Source organism: Bactrocera tryoni, chromosome 3 (assembly GCF_016617805.1).
Source record: "Bactrocera tryoni isolate S06 chromosome 3, CSIRO_BtryS06_freeze2, whole genome shotgun sequence".
Classification (NCBI taxonomy): Eukaryota; Metazoa; Arthropoda; class Insecta; order Diptera; family Tephritidae; genus Bactrocera; species Bactrocera tryoni.
Window position 1 is genome coordinate 57392419 of NC_052501.1, and position 24152 is coordinate 57416570.

The 24152-nt window shown below is 34.6% G+C and overlaps 1 protein-coding gene across 4 annotated transcripts in view; it reads right to left on the reverse strand.

The window, feature by feature from the left end:
• LOC120772171 (matrix metalloproteinase-2-like) overlaps positions 1-24152 on the reverse strand; it is a 98743-nt gene that overhangs the window by 73369 nt on the left and 1222 nt on the right. For 2 of the 4 annotated variants that reach the window (XM_040100616.1, XM_040100615.1), the window contains exon 2: positions 23851-24091. In XM_040100616.1, coding sequence (XP_039956550.1) covers positions 23851-23994 — 144 coding nt within the window. In that variant the 5' untranslated portion in view covers positions 23995-24091. Of the gene's footprint in view, positions 1-23850; positions 24147-24152 lie in introns of all 4 variants that reach the window. The other 2 variants (XM_040100614.1, XM_040100613.1) reach the window with 1 other exon arrangement.

Here is a 24152-nt window from a genome sequence, read left to right on the forward strand (position 1 = left end):
ACGAAAGATGTATGCACGGTTTGTTCCGCACAAATTGACTGACAACCAAAAACTACTCAGAACCCAACATTCGAAGGACATCATTAAAGAGGTTAAAAAGGACAAAAACTTCCTTTACAGTATTGTGACTGGTGACGAAACATGGTGTTTCCAATATGATCCCAAAACGAAAAAGCCGGTGTGCTGAATGGAAGCCAAACAAGTAAGGAAGGGCTAAGTTCGGGTGTCACCGAAAATTTTATACTCTCGCATGATAAAGTGATAATCGAGATTTCATTATCCGTCATTTACATATTTTTCAAATACCGTATTTGTGTAAAGTTTTGTACATATGCATTATACAGAGAAGGCATCAGATGGAATTCAAAATAGCGTTATATTGGAAGAAGGCGTGATGTGAACCGATTTCACCCATATTTCGTACATGTCATCAGGGTGTTAAGAAAATATTATATACCGAATTTCATTGAAATCGGTAGAGTAGTTCCTGAGATATGGTTTTTGGTCCATAAGTGGGCGACGCCACGCCAATTTTCAATTTTTAAAAAAAGCCTGGGTGCAGCTTCCTTCTGCCATTTCTTCCGTAAAATTTAGTGTTTCTGACGTTTTTTCTTAGTCGGTTAACGCACTTTTAGTGATTTTCAACATAACCATTGTATGTGAGGTGGGTGTGATCCGATTTCTTCTATTTTTGAATTGTATACGGAAATGCCTGAATGAAACGACTATATAGAGTTTGGTTGACATAGCTATAGTAGTTTTCTAGATATGTACAAAAAACTTAGTAGGGGGCGGGGCCACGCCCACTTTTCCAAAAAAATTACGTCCACATATGCCCCTCCCTAATGCGATCCTTTGTGTCAAATTTCACTTTAATATCTTTATTTATGGCTTAGTTATGACACTTTATAGGTTTTCGGTTTTCGCCATTTTGTGGGCGTGGCAGTTGGCCGATTTTGCCCATCTTCGAACTTAACCTTCTTATGGAGCCAAGAAACACGTGTACCAAGTTTCATCACGATACCTCAATTTTTACTTAAGTTACAGCTTGCACGGACGGATGGACGGACAGACAGACATCCGGATTTCAACTCTACTCGTCACCCTGATCACTTTGGTATATACAACCCTATATCTGACTCTTTTAGTTTTAGGACTTACAAACAACCGTTATGTGAACAAAACTATAATACTCTCCTTAGCAACTTTGTTTCGAGAGGTTAAAAATCGCGCATGAAGAAGTCAAAAGTAAAGACAATGTTGATTTGTTTTTTATGATTTCAAGAGTATTGTCCACAAAGAATTTGTTCCATCCGGCCAAAAGACAATATTCTACCTTGGAGTTTTGAAGCGTTTGGTGCGCCGTATTCGACGTGTTCGGCCCGAATATCGCGAAGATGAAAGTTGGCGTTTGTTGCGCGATAATGCGCCGTCAAATCTATCGACGTTTGTGACCGATTATTTGACCAAAAATCACATTTTAACCATTAACCACTCTCCGTATTTACCTGATATGGCACCCTGCGACTTCTTCCTTTTCGGAAAAATGCATTTGCCCATGAAAGGAAAGCGAAATACAGACGTAGAAGGGCTAAGTTCCGGTGCAACCGAACATTTTGTACTCTTGCAACTTGCAGGAATCAAAGCCAGGGAAATATTTTCAGTTGTAAAAGCAATCATATGGAGTAAAGTCAGCCGGATGTTGGAAAATCCTGATATTAGATACTTATATGGGGTTAGGCCAAGTTTTCGCTCAAATTTATTTATTTTAGGCACAATGATTCACTATTATGAACAAAACACGCTCAATTATTTTCATTGGGATAACTTACAAATTGGTCGATATATGCGGTACAAAGTCACCCCGAATTTCGAAAGTCTTTATATATTTATATGGGGACATTGACCGACACTTTCTATCAAAATTCAACTAAAGGTACCGGGATCTAAATATTCAGTACCTAGGGGCTTGAACAGTTTTTATTGGACAAACAATTTTTAGTTATGTACTGGAAACTGAACGAATCAAGTGAAATTTAAAATAGCGCTATATGAGAAGTAGGCATGGTTGTTGTCCGATTTCCTTCATTTTCCGAATGTGACATAAGAATGTAAAAAGAACAAGTAAGGAAGGGCTAAGTTCGGGTGTCACCGAACATTTTATACTCTCGCATGGTAAAGTGATAATCGAGATTTCATTATACGTCATTTACATATTTTTCAAATACCGTATTTTTGTAAAGTTTTATTCCGCTATCATCATTGGTTCCTAATGTATATATTATACAGAGAAGGCTTCAGATGGAATTCAAACTAGCGTTATATTGGAAGAAGGCGTGGTTGTGAACCGATTTCACCCATATTTCGTACATGTCATCAGAGTGTTAAGAAAATATTATATACCGAATTTCATTGAAATCGGTCTAGTAGCTCCTGAGATATGGTTCTTGGTCCATAAGTGGGCGGCGCCACGCCCATTTTCAATTTTTAAAAAAAGGCTGGGTGCAGCTTCCTTCTGCCACTTCTTCCGTAAAATTTAGTGTTTCTGACGTTTTTTGTTAGTCGGTTAACACACTTTTAGTGATTTTGAACATAACCTTTGTACGGGAGGTGGGCGTAGTTATTATCCGATTTCTTCCATTTTTGAACTGTATATGGAAATGCCTGAAGAAAACGACTTTGTAGACTTTGGTTGACATAGCTATAGTAGTTTCCGAAATATGTACAAAAAACTTAGTAGGGGGCGCGGCCACGCCCACTTTTCCAAAACAATTGCGTCCAAATATGCCCCTCCCTAACGCGATCCTTTGTGCCAAATTTCACTTTAATATCTTTATTTATGGCTTAGTTATGACACTTTATAGGTTTTCGGTTTCCGCCATTTTGTGGGCGTGGCAGTGGGCTGATTTTGCCCATCTTCGAACTTAACCTTCTTATGGAGCCAACGTGTACCAAGTTTCGTCATGATATCTCAATTTTTACTCAAGTTACAGCTTGCACGGACTGACGGACGGACAGACGGACGGACGGACAGACAGACATCCGGATTTCGACTCTACTCGTCGCCCTGATCACTTTGGTATATATAACCCTATATCTGACTCTTTTAGTTTTAGGACTTACAAACAACCGTTATGTGAACAAAACTATAATACTCTCGTTAGCAACATTGTTGCGAGAGTATAAAAACAGTTTTTATAGAAATCGGTTTGTCGGGTCCCGAAATATAGGATTTCACCAAAACGAGGGCAGTACGACGCCCCTCATCCGAAAAACTATGGAACATATCTCCCATATAACCGATCATTCATCATTTGAACTTGGCTCGAAACCGGTTCTAGATTCATAGTCTAGCAAAATTTTTCAAAATAATTCATAAAAGATTTAACGCAATTTTATAGAAAAAATCGACTCGCTCTAATATAAGTATGTACATACTATATGTACATATGTACATATGTATAATGGCTCACACCTTCGTATTGGTATGCGGACTGAAATGTTTGTTTGTTTTAGATTATTATATAACATTAGTATAACTTTTAAATGTATAGATACTCTTTATTAACGAATTTGTTGAATATACATTTATATGTATGTATCTAGTCTGCAGAAGCGACTACTACTCGTATGAGTACAACTTACATTTCGACTGAAATAGGTATTAATTTTATACTAAATAAGAAGGAGAAAAGTATTGTTAAGGAAAGTACATATTTGTAATAAGTATTTATATGTTTATAACAAAGTGAATCTTGACTTCTTATTTTTTTGTGGTGTTAGTTGTTTTCTTTCGTAATACTAGTTACTAAATATATTTGTTTATTAAGGTAATAATATTCGGGTAGTTCTTAAGTTGGCGTCGGTCTCGGCCGTTTCTTTGACAACTAGCCGATTTATCGGTATCGGCCACAATTTGAGCATCGGTTGGACACTGCTATATAGTATGTCCAATTTATAATCAAAATTGTGAAGATAACTGAAAAACTCTCTTTCAAATCATCTGACGGTAATAGCTTTTATGTCAAAATTACTTTAAAATCATAATCTTTCGCATTCAATTGTATCTTTTTTAGCCTTTCTCCATTGCTTTTACACAATACATTGGAAATATAAACCGCAGTTAAATGATTATTATTATCGTCTTAATAATTCTGGAAATCCCAGCCGCAAATCCATTCACAATTCAAATAACATGAGTGACTTTTGTTCGTTTTGTTGTCTGATAGACTTTGTATAATATTTACTTTGGATGACACATCATTATTAATGTTAAATATTTGACGTTTAGAGTTGGTGGGCAAGTGGTTATTCATCACCCTTAGTAATTACCATTCTTCAGCATTGTAAAACCCCAAGGTTTAGATAATGAGTTAATTAGGTTGAATATTAAATAAATGTAATAGTTAATTTGCTATTTCCCACAGCAACTGTTAAAATCTATAAAATCCATCAATTCCAAATGTTTAAATGCCTTACAAATAGAGAAAAAAAATTTAGTTTAAGCTTTACAAACAACCATTAGATATCTTATACTCGTATGTATACACAATGCATTTCAATATACATACTTGATGCAAGCAATTTTCCACAATTTATACAATTACTTGTAGTTGCATTCGTGTTCGATACCAAATACGGCATCTTTAATTCTGCATTGTTGATTCTGTTATGGCTTCTGTCCTTCACGTAAGAAGATTTATACCTTTCATGCAGTCGCCTTGGTGTGCCCAAACACGAAAAAAAACTTAATGGATGCCATGTGATGCATTAGATATGATTGGAAACAAAATAAATATATTTGTTTAAAATTTTTTAAAGTGATATAACATCCTTTACAGAATTTCAACTCCGACGCCCTAACGTGAAATATAAACGCCTTAGAAAATAATCTATACAAAATTTCGTGAATATATCTTGTCAAATGTGAAAGTTTTCTATACAAGAACTTGATTCCGATCGTTCAGTTTATGTGGCAGCTATATATTATAGTGGTCCGAAATCGAATTTTGAATAGATGACCTAAATTCACTTTAGTGCAAAGGAATTATAAATGATTCTTTCCATATTGAAAGAGAGAGGAATTTAATATTTTGTCAAAGGTAAATAGATACTACATACATATATTTGTCATAATATTTGAGAAAGCATGAGAGTATCATGATTCGTAATTAAAATATTACTTTAACTTATTTAAATGATAACATATTCATAATTTCATTAATTTTGAGAAGAAATAGTACAGTAATTTGACTTGAAGACTTCTGCAAACATGTTAGAAATAATGTGAAAGTTAGACTAATATTTCATCGTGGACGGAAATTTAGAAATCCTGCGTTTGGAGTCAACGAAATTACGTTGGATTACGTGTAATATTATTTCGATTAGTTAATAACTGTAGTTCAAAAAAGTTAGTAACTGAAGTTCAATAAATGGCGAAATTATTGAAAGTTTACATGTTGACATAAAAGATGAATGACCAGATGTATACACAATTTTGTATTGCTCGTCGGCTAAAGGGCGTGAGAGACGGGAGTCTAAGAAAACAAATATAGGCAAACATATACTTACTTAGATTTCTACAGTTGTTCAAATTAATAAACTTTATTTGCGATTGTGAGTTTTTGGCAAATACCACATATGATTATAAACATCTCATTGTGTCATACCACATAGTGTTGGAAATGTGAGATTTTAAGCTTCATTTAACCAAAAAGTTAACTTTGTGAAGTTTACGGAGACGATGCTGTATCAGTTCGTGTAGCACAACAATGGAAATTTCGATTTACACTGATGGAATAATGTCTCTAACAGAAAAATGGCAAAAAGTGGTAAACCAAAATGGTACATACATATTTATTTACTATTTGTTTGATTAGAAATACGAAAATAATTTTTGGACTACTCTATATATGCAATTTTGTTTAAAGTGTTTTATATAAAATAATGCCTAAATTGAACACCTTATATATGTGCTACAGTTTTTATTTCATTACTTTATATATGTATATTTCTTAAATATAAATTGAATCAGCCGTAAAATAACTTTTGCTTGTAATTATTCAATCCCTTTGCATATGTATGTATGTATATGTATATACAATATGTGAATATGTACATATGTATGTTTGTACGCATATTTGTGATCTCTCATATATGCAATATTATATATTGAGTATAACGACATATTTACTTGTTCTTATAACTATGTACATTTCCTTGACTCTTTCCGTTTACTTTATCTCGATGTATTTTAGAAATTCCTTGAGAATTTTGAATCGATATTTATGTACATATCTAAATCTCTCAAAACAGATAACAATATCTACATACATATATTTCAAAATAAATCATCTTAATTTTTTTTAGAACTGAGCACTTGGATTTATTATGTTTTATGTCGTATGGTACAGTGGCAGGAATTATTTCATATTATCCAAGAGATCCCATCTTAAGGGGGTAGTAAGGTTAATTCGAGCGAAAAAAAGCATATTTTCAATAATTTTTTTTAAAGATTCTGTCAATATTTATTTATTTGTATAATTATGGCATAACTATATGATATTTGAAGAATATTCTGTGAAAGTTTCATAGAAAAATATTAAAAAATGAGCCGATGACAGAGAATCTTCGCAGACCTTCCAAAAAAAATTGATTCGCGGTGAACCGCATAACTCATGTGCTGGATCATTTGAAATTAAAAAACCAAATTGATTTGATTAGCTGATAAGTTTCCACAGGTAGCGCTGTCGAGTTTTTTTAAATGATTTTTAAATTTTTTACAACGCTCGGAACTCAAAATACTGATTTTTCACCAAAAAAATCAGAAATTTTGTTGTTTAAAAATAAGTAATTAAAAAAAAACTCGACAGCGTTACCTCACAATTTATGTAAAGAAAGACTGTGCAAAATTTCAAAAGGATCGGTAAAGTAGATTTTGAGCTACAGAGTTCACCGGCTTCGAAAAAGTGAAGTGTGAGAAAAACACGTTTAAAGTTTCACAGCCGCTCACAATCAAATCGGAGAGCGGAGACTTACAAGTGTATATCTCCGTCAATTTTGCTTTAATTGCTCTCAAATTCACAGAATAATCTTAAGATATTGTACATTAATATAAAATAAAAATGCAAGAAAAAAAAAATACCTTACTACCCCCTTAAGTAATACTTTTACAATTTCGTTCTAATGAGTTTTACGATTGTTATAAAAATATCATAGCATAACGGCATCTACGGGTAAATTCATATAAGAAATAGACGTATGTATTTATACATAATTAATATGCAGCTTACTTAGATAAAAAGTGTCCGAAAATTTCGCAGAAATATAATAATTTTTTCATTTATCATAATCAAAATTGAAAGTGAATTCGCGTTCGTTAAAAACACAAGACAAACAATTATTGCACAACTGAGTCATTCTTTGTACATAAACTGCCGCTTTTTTTATAGCAAAAGCGTCGTTTCTGGTTGAAACTAATTTTTCCACGACAGCGACACCTACGCCAGCCTCAACCTCAACCTGATCTGTAACCGCGGCAACGTCCCAAAAAACAACATCAACCGGATCGGACAAACCTGCTGCATGCGCATATTTTAAGCACTGTGAAACGCCGCCTTCCCAGCTGAAATAAAAAAAGCCAAATCATGGCTTCAGCGCGATGCTTGAAGCTTCGCATATGCTGCTATGCTGCCCCAGTTCGCGCTAACGCACCCAGTTTGGCATTGTGTAATGCTGCAGTAGAGTGGCGTCACGACATATGCAAGAAGAAATTAAAAATAGTTTTAAAGGATTTTCAACACTACGCCCTTCATGCATGGTCGCAGTTTTGACTCTCTTTAAAATCGCAATATGCTAAGTCGATGTTAAGCCGAACGCACTGAATGCTGCTGGGCCCGGCCATTGGATATGGATATTTTCTTATGTATGTATGTACATATGTGTCGCAAACCACATGCAGCATGCAACAAATGAAAATTTCCAGTTTCATTTTTACTCACAGGCTGGCGCCGACCCGCAATGGCTTTTTGTGCCTTAAAATCTTTTTAATTACGCAAATTAACGTATTTCGTTGGTTATTATTTTGTTGAGTATTTTCACAACTTTCAAACGCAAACATACATACATACGTACTTACATTTTTATGATTTATGCAAAGTGACGAAGCAAAGAGTCTGTTCTATGTACTAAATTATATGTATTTACACAGCATTTCTCTGTAATTTTTGTTCAAACTAAAACGCCCGGCATTGTCAAAAAGAGGTAAATGGTAAGGTAATGGTTGAAATCATAAACAAATTAATTGAAAATTTATTCGAATAACATATAGATCAATAACACGTTCACATCCTATCACTCCGAAGGAGAGAATGAAAAAATATTTATGAACTAGAATATGGCTTAGAGCTAAGCGGAAAATATTCTAAGGCTCATAGAATTACTGAACAATAAAATAACGGGTGATCAAAGTAGAGATACTTTTTAGAGAAGCCTTTTTTGACAGATCAAGCTGTCATATTATTTTTATTGAGTATTGTTTAGCATTTCATCATGGAAAGACTCACGCCCCATTTTAAAAATATATGCTCTGTGTAGAATGCATTTCGCTCAACCTATGGTCAACATAATCGGCCTGCTGAACGTACTATTCGCAACACCATCACCCATCTTGAGACCCACTTTTCGTTACTAAGTAACATTCGACCGAATATACCACGTCCATCAGGCAGTGAAGAAAACAAAGCAGACGTCGGTGAGAGTGTACATGAAGACCGTGAAGAGTCGATTCGGTGCCGTTCGCAGCAGTTTGGACTAACGTATGGAATGACTTGGCACATTTTAAGTCGAGATCCTAAATTTAAAGCGTACAAAATACAGCTTGTGCAAGAACTGAAGCCGCTCGACCTTCCCAAGCGATATCGCTCTGCTCTTGAAAAATGCCAAGAACATTCGAAGTTTTCTTTTTTCAGCGATGAGGACCAAACTTCATTCGACTGTTGCCAGTCGAAATGCTCGAACGAGTCATCGAAAATTGGACTCAACGGATGAACCATCTGAGACGTAGTCACGACCAACATTTGAAAGAGATTATATTCGCAATATAAATGCCGAAGAATGTTATTTCGAATGATAATAAACATTTCCCACTAAATTTGAAGTTTCGGTGATTTTTCTTCTAAAAATTAGGGAACCTTGAAATGACCCAGCCTTCATAATAAACCAGAAAAAACGTTAACTTAGGCTGTACTGAAGTTATAATACTCTTCACAGGCTTCTCCAAAACTGAAAGACAAACTGCAGGCAGACGGGCGTGTCTAAATCAACACAGCTCCTTATGTGTATATTTTTATAAGGACACCGACGTTTTTTTCTGGTTTTATAAAAACTTCGAGGCAAACTTAATATGCATATATGTTATAATTTATTGTATTGGCACCAAAATTGTGGGAATAATATCTACTATAAATTGAAAATTTTAAACAGCAAGTCACTGCCTGTCTGTATTTCTTTACTAGAACGCAATAGAGTTAACTTATCGAATTTTTATAAGGGTGAGCTTAATTTATTAATTTTACTTCCATACTTATTATGCTTATTACCAGTAAGTAATTGAATTTTAAATTTTATTTATGCAGTATACTATAATATACCGTGTAATGAAGATAACTCAGGAAGGCGACGATTACTGGTCAGGAAAATAACAAGAATTCCTTACCAAAAACAAAAAGGCAAAAAATAGTCCTAGAAAGATTTGACTTTAACGTTATCAATTACTATACATATATTATACAATTAGTTTTATTTAAGCTTATTTTACTCTTTTCTACTTAGTACATTACTGTTTAAAAGCTAACGATTGATTGCTCGTAAATCATTACAGTATAGAAATAACAGTTGCTTGCACTGCAAGAAATAAATGTGACACAAAATCGTCAAGTTTTGAGTCGAGGTACGATCTACGAACTACCAGAAGAGTACAATCGCGCTTATAAATTGCTCAAATGGACAATACAAAAATTATAGTTATTACAATGGAATCAAAATTTTTATTAAAACTAATGCAAAAATAAACATAACAAGTAAGGAAGGAATAAGTTTGGTTGCAACCGAACAACTTATAATCTTTTAACTTGCATAAATCAAAGCCAGGGAAATACTTTAAGGTGTAAATTGTCAACAAGAGGATCGAAATCTCAGCAATTTTATACATACTTACATCCATTTACTTTATAAAACTCATATACTGACAGAGATATACATACATAAGTATGTAAGTCTGTTACAAAACGAAATTCGTTATTCTGCTATATGAGAGTAGGCGTGGTTGTTGTCCAATTTTCTCTGATTTTTGTACCATGGAACCAACATACCAAGTTTCATGAAGATACATATGTATGTATCTCAATTTTTGCTCAAGGACGGGCGGACGGACAGACAGACAGTCAACCGGATTTCAAATGTTCTCATACAAATAATTTATAATAATTAATAATTTATACATATAAGTATATATATAAGTATATAAACCTACATACATATATCTATTTCGCTTAGTTTTAGGTGATACGTACAACCGTTAGATGAACAAAACTATAAAATCTGTAGCAACTGTTTGCAAGCGTATAAAAAGCATTCAAAATACATTAATTAACCAATGTACATGCACTCAACACATAAATATACAAATGTATGCACATAAGTATATGTATGTATATATTAATAAGAATATGCCTACATACATACATATTTACGAAAGAATAATATTTATGCGCAACAGTCAAACACTTATATGTATACGAATGTGTGTGTTTATACATACATACATATGTAGTATGTGCATGGCGAATGTGCGGAAGCCGGGCTCATGCGCTTTATCTAAAAATGGAAGCTCGGCTCCACTTGACTTCGCTTCGCAGCGAATCGAATCGTAGTGCATTAACCCACAGAAATGACACTTGAATAAATGTAATCAAAAACAATAATAAATAAGTAAAAGCTACAATTCGTAATGTTGAAGTCATAAACTTGCTTTAACACACAGCAGATGCAATTCGAAGTGTTCGGGTTATAGTCAATCGTCGCGTTTCCTACTTACACCATTTAAAGATTGTCAGATATACATACATACTTATATACTACAACCCAGAAGGCGTGTGTAAGTTCCGAATTGCCTCTAGTCTGGTGCATTTTTGGCTTTTACTAGCTCACAGTACGCGAAATTAAGCCCAATAACCAAACTACAGAACTAACGCAGAAGTTTAGAAATTTCGGAAATTTTTGCAAACAACGTGAAAATAATGAAAATAGTCAGTCACTAATGGAACAAACTGAGTTGATTTTTTATTGGCTTAGATGGGGTTTTTTTCCGAAAATTAAATTTTATTTCACTTGCTTGTAAATTTCATGAAGGGATAGCCCTCATACATACATAAATGCAAGCACGCCTATTAGTAAGCTCCGATCGCTTGGAAACACTTCGAACTACATAGTTGATTCAAGTACAATTAAAAAGAAAAAATATAGAAGTTTTTTATTATCTTTCAGTCGCTGAGTTTATTGTATACTTATTTCTATGTGAGAGGAGATACTTGGAGGCATACGTCATATAAAAACGCATATATACATACATACATACATATTTTCGTATGTGCCCATCATATTAAGGCTTGCACTTACATATGTACGTAAGTATATGCGTGGAGTTACGGACGACGGTTGTTCGAAGTTGTTGATAGCAGTGACTTCAAGTTTAATTTTAATTGTTCCTCTTCCTTCGTTTTCTTAAGTTTTTATATATTTTGCTTTTATAATGACTCGTTTCCGTGTTAGTAAGAATATACAACGAAAAATTTAGGTACACGTTTCAAGCTATGAGCTACCAAACGGAAGCGGGAACTGAAGTCAAGGCACGTAGTTTCCACACAATGCTGGACAACTACACACACACACTCATGTATATGTATACGACTTAAGCCCTTATGTGAAAATTACAGCAGTCATAATGAAAGGGGACAATGAAATGTATAAGACTGCTAAATCAAAACACCAGTGGTAATCGCTTTGGAAATAGACTCACTGTCTACCTTCTTCACTTCCAATTCGCTTCCAATTAGGGATATACATATGTAAGTATATACTATACAACGGTAATGGCATAGATATTATTAAAAGTCCCATGGGTCAATTTAGTTGTGTTTAATTTACATTTAGTTGACAAATGATTACTCATACAATATTCTATTGATTCTGCCTTCATTGATTTCAATTGGGACCAAAATTGAGTAGAAAATTATTAGAGAAGACTATGCTGTCCCTGGAACAACCTAATATTCAGCCTACAAATATTGATATTGGTGAATAAATGTCAAATTAACTATTACTTCTTATATGATAATTCAAAGCTACTATGAAATAAGATAACTCCATATACATACTTAATTTATACGTATGTAAATTATACAATTTTAGTGTTTTTTTATTAATATGTTTTTAATGGGTTATTAATTTATAATTTGGGCATCCGTTTAACGCTGACCAAAACTTAAATCTAAGAAAGGGTACAACTACAGCCAAAAGGTAAGCCGTTCCTTGCTACCTTTTTGACTTTGCAGTCCAATCACTTTCTCGCTCCCAACTTCTCCGGGCACTAACGTTCGCTCAAAGCGACTAACGAAACAGTTATGATCAGCGTAGAAACGCGAAGTCGATGACAGCGTGACTTTTGACTATTGTCAAATCTTTTTTACCCAGTTTTTTTTGTTTTTTTGAAACAGCACAGTTCGTCAAGAAGAAATTTTAAAATTTTTTATACGTTATTTTTGATTACATAATAGGAATTGTTAATAACTTTTCAAAAAGTAATTGTCCTAGATTATTGTCTTAGAAAATTGCAATAAGCAATTTTATTTTTTTTCGTTTTTACAGTGCCTTTCTTAATACAATGTCTAAACCACAGCATATTCTGAAGAGACAAAGATTTCATAACAAAAATATACACTGTTATGCGTAAACCACGCTAGCCCATTTTCATTGAGACAACTCTCATAGTATTGGCAGATATGTGCGGTACAAAGTCACCCGGAAGTTGGATTACCTTTATATTAGGTATATGGGGGCCAAAGGAACTATTGGTATTGATATTTTCGAACAAACCGGGACCCATATATTCGGTACCTAGGGGCTTGAACAGTTTTTGCTGTACTTGAACAATTTTTGGTCATAAGGTGGCATACACTAAGGATATTATTTTAGCAAAGGTTTATCTCTTTATATTAACTCCTTTTCTATTTGTGTACTAGAAACTGAACGAATCAAGTAGAATTAAAAATTGGGTATATGGAAAGTAGGCGTGGTTATTGTTCAATTTCGCTTATTTTCACAATGTTACGTAGAAATATAAAAATAATGCCACGTACCAAATTTTGTCGAAATCGGACAGTCAGGCCCCAAGATGTGGGATTTCACCAAAAAGTGGGCGGTGCCTACGTCCATCGTACAATTTTTACCACGGTCCCTATAAAACCTTGTCATACCATTCTAGGGGCAAATTTTTATGTTTCTGCCGTATTTAGTTATTGATTTATCGGGGTTTTAGTAGTTTTGAACGGTACCGTTATATGGAGAGTGAGCGGAGTTTTCATCTGATTTCATACATTTTCATACTACATATACATAGGTAGAAGTTAATGCAATATTCGTGTTGGGCGAATTTGGTTGTTGTAGCTTAACTGGTTTAGGAGATATGTACATTAAAATTGTTAGAGGGCGGGGCCACGCCCACTTTTTAAAAAATTTTACCCACTGGTGTTCTTGTTACTGCGACCCTGTGCACTAAATTACTGCTCTATATCTTAATTTAGGACTTAGTTATGGCAGTTTATGTGTTTTCGATTAATAACGATTTGTGGACGTGACAATGGTCCGATTACGCCCATCTACGAACTCGAATTTTTTTTTGTACTAAGGAACCCACATATCAAGTTTCATCAAGATATCTCAGTCTTTACTCAAGTTACAACGTGCACGGACGGACGGACGGACATACGGACAGTCAACCGGATTTCGAATGTTCTCATAAGCCTAATAATATATATACTTATATATAAAACTATATCTATTTCGCTTAGTTTTAGGTGATACGTACAACCGTTAGATGAACAAAACTGTAACACTCTGTAGCAACTGGTTGCAAAAGCATAAAAATTCTAGACTGTCTAAGAAGTGGTGAAGATTCAACAAGAATAAGGTCAATTTAAAAAAATGAGAGTTCCATTTGAGAATCAGTAATTTCTGGGTCAGCATTTAGATCAAAAACAACTTCTTATAGTCGAAATTCTACTTTGGAGAAAACTGAAAAACATACTATATGGTGGTATGGATTAAATATTTACAAGAAAAAAAATTCCCTTCGAAGGGAAAATTATTAAAGAGAAAGCACTTAGAATATACAACCGACTTCAGGAGAGTGAATCATCACTATCCCATCAGGGAACTAATGAAATTGCTTTCAATGAAAGACATGCAGGGCTGACAGGTTTTCTAAAAATACACGTCTTCATAATGTAAAAATTCAAGGAGAATTGGAATCAGCAGATGAAAACGCTGCAAAAAAATATCCGAATGAGCTAGCAAAAATAATTCAAGAGGGCAGATATACTCTAGATCAAATACATATTTAATGCCTTTCAAATAATATAGAACATACATACTTATGTGGCCATGGATTTGACAACATCCAAACGGCTGACATCGAAGAATTAATGCAAGAAGGTCCTATTGATGACTTAATTGAAATTATGGTAATCAAAGAGAATAAAGACGAATACGAAGGTGAAGAAGGTCAGGGGGCTTACTCTGTAATGCTTTGTTGTTTGTTTTATTATCACTTAAGCTTATCAAGCTTCTTAGCATATATTCAAGAGGTACTTGTCGACGAATTTTTATGTTTTCTTAAGTGATAATAAAACAAAACATTTCATGATTTTGTTTACAGTTTAAATTCAATCCATAAGTACGAAAAAATAAAAAAAATTAGGAAACTTTCAGATAGGGCCATAGATTTTCTAACGGGTTCATGACGGTACTATGACGAGGTATTAAAGGGAATCCCCATTTGCAGTTCATGAGCTATGTGCTTAGGGTTATTGTCATGGTGACAAACCTTTTCTTTCCATACCCAATTTTTTCGGACAGGAATGCAAATTTTATTTGAGAATGCAAGATACATTTTGCTATCTGCGAACACAATTTTATGGCCTCCTGCGCTGCGTTGCGGGTGCAAACATTTTTTGTGGCAACATCGTTTTTCAACAAAAACGAACGTTTCTAACTGAATGGATTACCATAATAGATATTAAAAAAATCGTTTCTCCTTAAACCGATAAAGAATAAGTTTTTGCAGTTTGCCTTGATGAAACGTTCCACCAAATGTATGAACACATAAGATATCATAAATATGTAGTATGTACGTAGTTGAAAAAATTATAATCAAAGAGATTGTGAATTTAATTCGTAGATCTGCAAATACTTCTTCATACTATGTATTAAGAAAGTAAATTGCATTAAGGTTCTTACGTTCAAGATCTGAAAGTACGCCACTTTGTTATCTGTGGGGCGTGGATTTACCAAGTTGAAATGGAAAGGTGCTAGACTCTAACACTAATATGTATGTATGTATATGTATACATATGAATGCAAATATGTGTGCACGCTACATACACTTTGATCAACAATGCCTTCAATTATGGCTCGGGTCGGTTCAAATCTTATTTTCCATTTCTATTTTTATCAGCAGTTCCTTCTGTTGTTTCTTCGTTCCGTTACTTACACATCTGCACTCCGACAGTGCTTCTTGTTCAGTTGTTGTACATCTTAAGTGCATTTGATGATCGAAAATAAAAGGAAAAGTGGCAACGGACCGACAAGTGGAGTGCGCACCACTGCTACAAGTTATGCCACAACAGCATGGGGATTACTGCTAGCACAGTTGCTGTGCCTTTCCGTTAAACAGTGCCAGTGACTTCATTCGCGTTGCTCTTAATTTGCGATAAAAATGGAAATTGAAAATGGAAATGGTCCCAAGCACTTGAGCAGCACAACGACAAGGCAAACAAATCATTATGACAAAACCGATAAAAATTATGACCACTTTTATAACAGCAATCTTAACTTAATGTGGTCGTATTAGTGTTAAAGCAATATATGGTATATTTACATATGTATGTATGTTTGTATGTATATGCATGTGTTTATGCGTCTCCATCTTAAAATCTTGGCAATGTGATAAAACTTATGTAATCTGTGGACAAAAATCTTCTCAAAAAGACAACTTTTTGATCAAACAACACCTTCAAAATATTCAGTAATTTATTTTAACTAGGCACATACATACATATGTACAAATTTATATACTTGTATGTATGTATGTCGGTTATTGAATGAACATTGGCCGAGTATCTCTTTTCATTTAAAATAAACGAATCTTACATAAGTATATTTATTTATATATTTTTTATATGTTTATTGAGGATCACGTCATTTGTTTCTTCACCTTCAGTAGAGTTATCATCATCGGCACAGTGAGCTTCATTTTGTACGAAAGACTCCAAAGTAGGTTTAACAATCCATTGCTTAATTTCAGAATTGGATATTTTCTGCAATGTTTCTACTTCTCGAAGCAAACTTAAAATGGTGTGAATTTTTTATATATCTTCAGCTAGCTGTAAACGTAACTCAGAAAAAGGGATGTCATCATCATTATCCCATTCGGTTGTTATGTCACAGGCTTGTTTTGTAGTTCATTTTCGTAAGCCTTATGATATTCTAGTCCATGGGCTGTATAACAGCAGTACAATTCGGAGGAGGACACACCAATATTTGACCATCAGTACTCTTTAACTCTAACTCTCCTTCTTTGGGGTGACATGGATCATTATCTTTAAATAAAATAGCATTTTTGGGAAGATTTTCGCCACGGAGAAACTCTTTTACTTACAGTTTTAAGAAATTTTAAATGGATAAAGCAAAACATCTACACACCTCTGGAACAAATGTTTTATGAAACCTTTTTTGTATTTTTGTCCCGGAGCCGAGGTTTCTTTTGAGAGCACAAGAGTTCTATCAGGCAAAAGCTTCCAAAAGAGGCCAGACTCATCGACATTATATATCTGCTCCTTGCTTTTACCTAAAACAGTAATTTTTTTTTTAAGTTTTGCAAAAATGGGTTGACTGAATAAGTATTATTCGAAAGTTTTTCGCCACATATTTTCGGTGTTCATATACCATATCTGTTTTAGAAAATTTTTAACTGCTAGCACGAAAGTCACCTGGCTTTTCCTGTATTTTTGCATGGAAAAATTTGATCTTTACCTTTAGCATAACAGACGTGATAGGTAAGTTCTTTGCTAGTTGTTTTGCAAACCATTTCATGAGTGCCTTTCCATTTTTGGGTGTTCTGATGGTTTCGTTTTCCTCTTTCCAGGGCCAGATTCATCATGCAACACGAAGTTCTTTAAGGTGGCACTCTATGCACTTGTAAACTTTCGGCTGAGAAATTGACAGAATATTATACACATAGTTTCTTTAAAATGTCAACTTTCTCTTTTATTGTTAGCAACGTAAATTTTTTCCTTGCCATTATGAAACCGAACTACACAAAACGTCAGTTAAAACTGATTCAAATCTCCAGAAACGCACATGCGTAAGAGTTAAAACAATTCATCATCGGAAAAACATGACTTCTCAGAAATGTATTCCAACTAATGAACCGTTACCAAAATCAACAAGGCCTTGTCGTAAGTATCGAGGTTAAATTTTTTGGATGTCGCAAGTACTGAGTACATAATGTAAAATATTGTTTTGTTGCAAGAATCGAGTTGTTGCAAGTATTGAGATGTGCGAGAATCGAGGTACCACTGTAGTATAACAGTTTTGTTCGCCTAACGGCTTTTTATATCACATAAAAGTAATCGGGTTATTATAATAGGGTTATTTATACATATATAAATTATGAGGATGTAGAGAAGAGTTGAAATCAGATGACTGTCTGTCCGTCCGTCTGTCTCTCTCTGTAGACGATAACTTCAGTAAAAATTTCGATATCATAATGAAACTTGGGGGTTCCTTGACAAAAAATAGACCACAAATTTTACATCCGAAATGGTTTGAAACTGCTTTATAGGAGCCGGGGTCAAAGTTGGGAAATGGGAGTGGCACCGCCCACTTCAAAGTGAAATCACATATCTCGTTACTGACTGGCCCGCAAAATAGTTAATTATTCACGAATTTTTATTTTATTGCCTTCAAAGTAATTTTTATGCCAACGATTTTTCTAGTCCTTGAAACACTTGCCTTCAGATCCTCTTGCAACGACTTTAACAGCTGCAGCAAACAAACTGGTTGAAAGATCGTGCTCATATTTGGCATAGTAATTAAAGACAGTCCTACTAACTTAGCAAAATATTTTGAAATACTTATAATTTATCCGAGAAATTTAATTACAATTTCCGGGTGTTTTTTTGTTGTCCCAATGTATAACGAGATAGTGTCAGAAGAGAACCAGATATTATCAAAATCTGTTCAATCTCCTACTTCCCGAATATGTGGACCTCAGTACCTATAGTTGACTTTTGATCCATACATTGAATCCAAAGTCATGTTATCTTTGGAAGCAATTTGACATAGAATTAGTTTAATGTAATCTATTGATAAAAGCGAGGGAATGTAGCAAAATTAAAATTAAGGAGTATAGTTCTTGACTATGAACTACATATTTTAAATTGTTTAAACTGTAAAATTGAGAAAATCCCACCAGGGAGTTCATTAGTTGAATTCTTTTTTAGGTAAGTTAATATATTTTTCCGATGAATTCTTTAATATAAATCGTACTTTATAAAAATTCTCTATTTATTATTAACTATAAACATTAAAGATATGTATATGAAAGAAAGTAAATGGGACTTCTATTCAAGAATTACTCAACCATTTGATTAATTTTTCGGATATAAGTAGTTGTTCACTCGGAATGATATTTCGTACTGCATCTGTGTACCAACTCAATTTTCTACATTTGCTCATTGCTTTACGATCATTGTTTCTTATTACGATCGTGATCACTCCACGTTTTGTAAGCGAATAAGATGTTAGATTGTATAAAATGGTACTAATATTCCTCTACAGTCTTTCCCTCTTTTACGAAAAGCTCACCTGATTTTAGGTTTTTCGTAAAAAACTCAATAGTCTCTGTTTTCCTTTGGTTTGCTTTAGTAAATATTTATAATTTAATTCAATTGCTCAAACTTTTCATGAAAATAAAGAACTTTTCAATTAATCTTAAAAATATCATATTCTGAATAAATTATAATTATTTACATACATATGTATGTACATATATGTGACCTGGTCTACGAAAAGGGGGCTTAGGTGTCAAAAAAAGGAGAACAATTAATGAGATAACGAGAAACTCACGATTATTTTTAACAGCTTTTCCCAGAAAACTAGTTTTCGCACGTTAGCCCCCTTTTCGTAGACCAGGTCACATATATAAAATAAATTTATTACAAGAGAAGGAAAAACGGAAATTTTAAATTTGATTGTAACTTAGTGGGTGAAGCTTTACATTGAACCTATTAATATCTTATCACGAATTTAAATATACATACATAAATCTCAAATAAATCCAGTATTCTGCGGTTAACGAACTACCAATTAGCATTTTTTTATTGGCGAAAGATGTTCCTACGCAATACGCTATTAACGTCTGAAGGAAAGTCATAAGCTAACTCAAAAGTAATTCATTATGTATAACACTTCCCACTATGAGGTAAAACAAGTAAGGAGAAGGACACATTAATCATCATTCGACTGAACTGGTATTAGTTGAAAGTGACTGACTCACCACATTCAGGTTAAAAACTCAACATACTCGTACACCGAAATTTGTGTTTTTAATGCAAAGATTTCTTTCTGGTGAAAGGAATGATCTTAATTACATACATATGTACATATATACTACTTGTGTGATTACTCCTTTAAGAACATTCATTTAAATAAATTTTTGTTTGTAATCCGGAAATTCTTAATTAAAAATAATTTTCAATTTCTAATCCTTTTTTACAGTATTTGCACCGTACTGAAGAATTGAAAATAAATTTTTATTTAAAAAATCGGATTTAAAACGAATAATTAAAATTTTGAACATAAATACCGAAAAGAAAATAAAATTTGCTCCCCAGCTTATTATTAACAATTTAAAAAATATATTTTCCTTTTGCACACTTCCTGTTGTACCATTTTGATTAGCTTATTTTCACTAACATATCAAAAAAGTTTAGAACTTGTTGTCTTATTTACATTTGATAACTTTTAGTTACAGTTTTTCAGATAGAAATTTGAACATAGTATGCAAATTTTTGTATACCTTTTCATTTCAGATGCATTCATTAAGGAGAGGGCGGCTAAAGGTTTTAAGGTAAATAAAAGACATTGAGTAATTTTATTCGGACCTTTTGTACATTATAGAGCATACTTTTGACACCCTAGGGTGATATTTTCAAACAGAAACATTGAAGCATAAGCCGGTAATAGAGCGTCTAACAGAACGTCTTGAGAAAAAAAAACACTTTGCGGTGTTCACCATAATTCGGTTGGAAATTATCCGAAAATAAAAAACCAAGAAAAATTATCAAATTATAATCAAATCTTCTCCCTTTTGTTCTTCTTCTTAATTGGCGTAGACACCGCTTACGCGATTATAGCCGAGTTAACAACAGCGCGCCAGTCGTTTCTCCTTTTCGCTACGTGGCGCCAATTGGATATTCCAAGCGTAGCCAGGTCCTTCTCCACTTGGTCCTTCCAACGGAGTGGAGGTCTTCCTCTTCCTCTGCTTCCTCCGGCGGGTACAGCGTCGAATACTTTCAGAGCTGGAGTGTTTTCGTCCATTCGGACAACATGACCTAGCCAGCGTAGCCGCTGTCTTTTAATTCACTGAACTATGTCAATGTCGTCGTATATCTCGTACAGCTCATCGTTCCATCGAATACGATATTCGCCGTGGCCAACGCGCAAAGAACCATAAATCTTTCGCAGAACTTTTCTCTCGAAAACTCGCAACGTCGACTCATCAGTTGTTGACATCGTCCAAGCCTCTGCACCATATAGCAGGACGGGAATTATGGGCGACTTATAGAGTTTGGCTTTTGTTCGTCGAGAGAGGACTTTACTTTTCAATTTCGTACTCAGTCCGAAGTAGCACCTGTTGGCAAGAGCAATCCTGCGTTGGATTTCCAGGCTGACATTGTTGGTGGTGTTAATACTGGTTCCTAAATAGACGAAATTATCTACAACTTCAAAGTTATGACTGTCAACAGTGACGTGAGTGCCAAGTCGCGAGTGCGACGACTGTTTGTTTGATGACAGGAGATATTTCGTCTTGCCCTCGTTCACTGCCAGACCCATTTTCTGTGCTTCCTTGTCCAGCCTGGAGAAAGCAGAACTAACGGCGCGGGTGTTGAGGCCGATGATATCAATATCATCGGCATACGCCAGCAGCTGTACACTCCTATAGAAGATGGTACCTCCTCTATTTAGTTCTGCGGCTCGAACTATTTTCTCCAAAAGCAGGTTGAAAAAGTCGCACGATAGGGAATCGCCTTGTATGAAACCTCGTTTGGTATCGAACGGATCGGAGAGGTCCTTCCCGATCCTGTCGGAGCTTTTTGTGTTGCTCAGCGTCAGTTTACACAGCCGTATTAGTTTTGCGGGGATACCAAATTCAGACATCGCGACATAGAGGCAGCTCCTTTTCATGCTGTCGAAAGCAGCTTTGAAATCGACGAAGAGGTGATGTGTGTCGATTCTCCTTTCACGGGTCTTTTCCAAGATTTGGCGCATGGTGAATATCTGGTCGGTTGTTGATTTGCCAGGTCTAAAGCCACACTGATAAGGTCCAATTAGTTTGTTGACGGTGGGCTTTAATCTTTCACACAATACGCTCGATAGAACCTTATATGCGATGTTGAGGAGGCTAATCCCACGGTAGTTGGCGCAGATTGTGGGATCTCCTTTTTTATGGATTGGGCATAGCACACTTAAATTCCAATCGTTGGGCATGCTTTCTTCCGACCATATTTTACAAAGAAGCTGATGCATGCTCCTTATCAGTTCTTCGCCGGAGTGTTTGAATAGCTCGGCCGGCAATCCATCGGCCCCCGCCGCTTTGTTGTTCTTCAGGCGGGTAATTGCTATTCGAACTTCTTCATGATCGGGCAATGGAACGTCGGCTCCATCGTCGTCGATTGGGGAATCGGGTTCACCTTCTCCTGGCGTTGTGCATTCACTGCCAATTAGCAGGCTGGAGAAGTGTTCCCTCCATAATTTAAGTATGCTCTGGGCATCGGTGACTAGATCACCTTTGGGTTCTCTGATAATTTTTCCATTTGGGTGGAAAACACCCTTAATATAAAAAAAAAAAAAAATTTAAAAACGACAGTGGGAGGTATTTTTTACGCCAAAAATGTGTACAAAGTAGTTTTGAGAAAAACGCGTCTAAAATCTATAAACTAAAAAAGTGACAAAAAAATTACCCTATATGGTCAAAAGTGTGCTCAATAATGCCAAAAGGTCCGAATAAAATTACTCAATCCATATTTACGAAATAAATTCGCAAAAAAGTAATTTTTTTCATTATGGAAATATAATTAATCAATTCCAAATGCCGATGTGTGCCTTATACATACATAAGTATGTATCCGTAATACCATATTCCGACCAACACTTAATCACAAGATTTAAGCTGTTGAGCAGATTATATCACTAATTTACTGCATTTATCAAGATTTTGACATCCAAAAATGACAGTTGTTAATCTCCTCATAGCGATGATTAGAAGCTAATCTATATGAAATCGCCCAGTGCGTCTCTGATTTGTCAGTAGAGAAATTTCTCACATTATCACACCTGATGCAGATACTACAAAATGTCAAGAAATGATACAAATGACGAAGCTTCGATCGGGTGGTCAAAAACCATTGTTTTATAAATCTTCAACGACAGTAGGGAAGGCCTAGAATAGTGAATAGATTAATTGTAATCTACTAACTTAAAATTTTTGGATTTAACATTGTATAAGAAAATGATAGAAACTTTACTTTACTGTGACTGTAAAATAGCCTGTAAACTGATTGCCACAATTATTGTAGGGTAAATAGTATGTATACTAGGGTGCTTCAAAAAAAATTTTGAATTTTTTTCCAACTCTTACCCCCTGAATTAAAATTTGAAAAGTCAACTTTCTGAATATGTGATGGTTATTTTTGAGAAACGAAAATTAATTGGTTAAACTTTAGTTTGAATAAAAAAACGAAAATTCCTATGCTAAATGAATGGGAATCTTAAAAAAAATAGCGACCCCTTAGAGTTAAGCTACAGCGCCTGGCTTGAAGGAGGATTTTTGTTTTGTCAATCACTAACATTTGAGAGGGCAAGAGTTGAAAAAAAAATTCAAAAATTTTTTTTGAAGCACCCTTATGTATACACACGCCTGGTTTATGTTATAGTGTTTGTTGCGCGTGTGGACGACAACGCCTTCGAAGGATAAGTCAAAAACGCAACAGCATGGCGCCATAAGCAACCTACATGCACACATACATTTGTATATTTTAAGTAGAAAAGGCGCGTCATTCATAGAGGAGAGATGGGAAATAAAGGCACAAAAAATATACGTCACAACCGGTCAGACATTCGTACTTGAGTTCAATAAACTTACACATTGAATGTTGTTGTGGCAATTTAATGACTTCATTTTTTGTTGGCGGTTAATATATGTGTGTATGTATAACAGAGGTTTGCACTTACCACTGTATCCTCAGAAACAGCTGATTTGCCATTGTTGGCATACTGATGATAGCGCGGGACGCCTTCCGCCGCCGCAATTAGCTCAGCCATTATTACGAACAAAGCGATTATAGTCGGCATAGGAATTGATGAATTTCGAAACATTTTTTTGTAATACACTTGTGTTTTGAAGGCAGTGCTGAGGTATGTACGTATTTGTGCACAATTTATTTAACGGAATTCAAATAGTCAATAAACAAATCTAATCGCAATTATATGTATGTATGTATATTCAAAGAAAATTGCGAAACTTCTTACTTTAA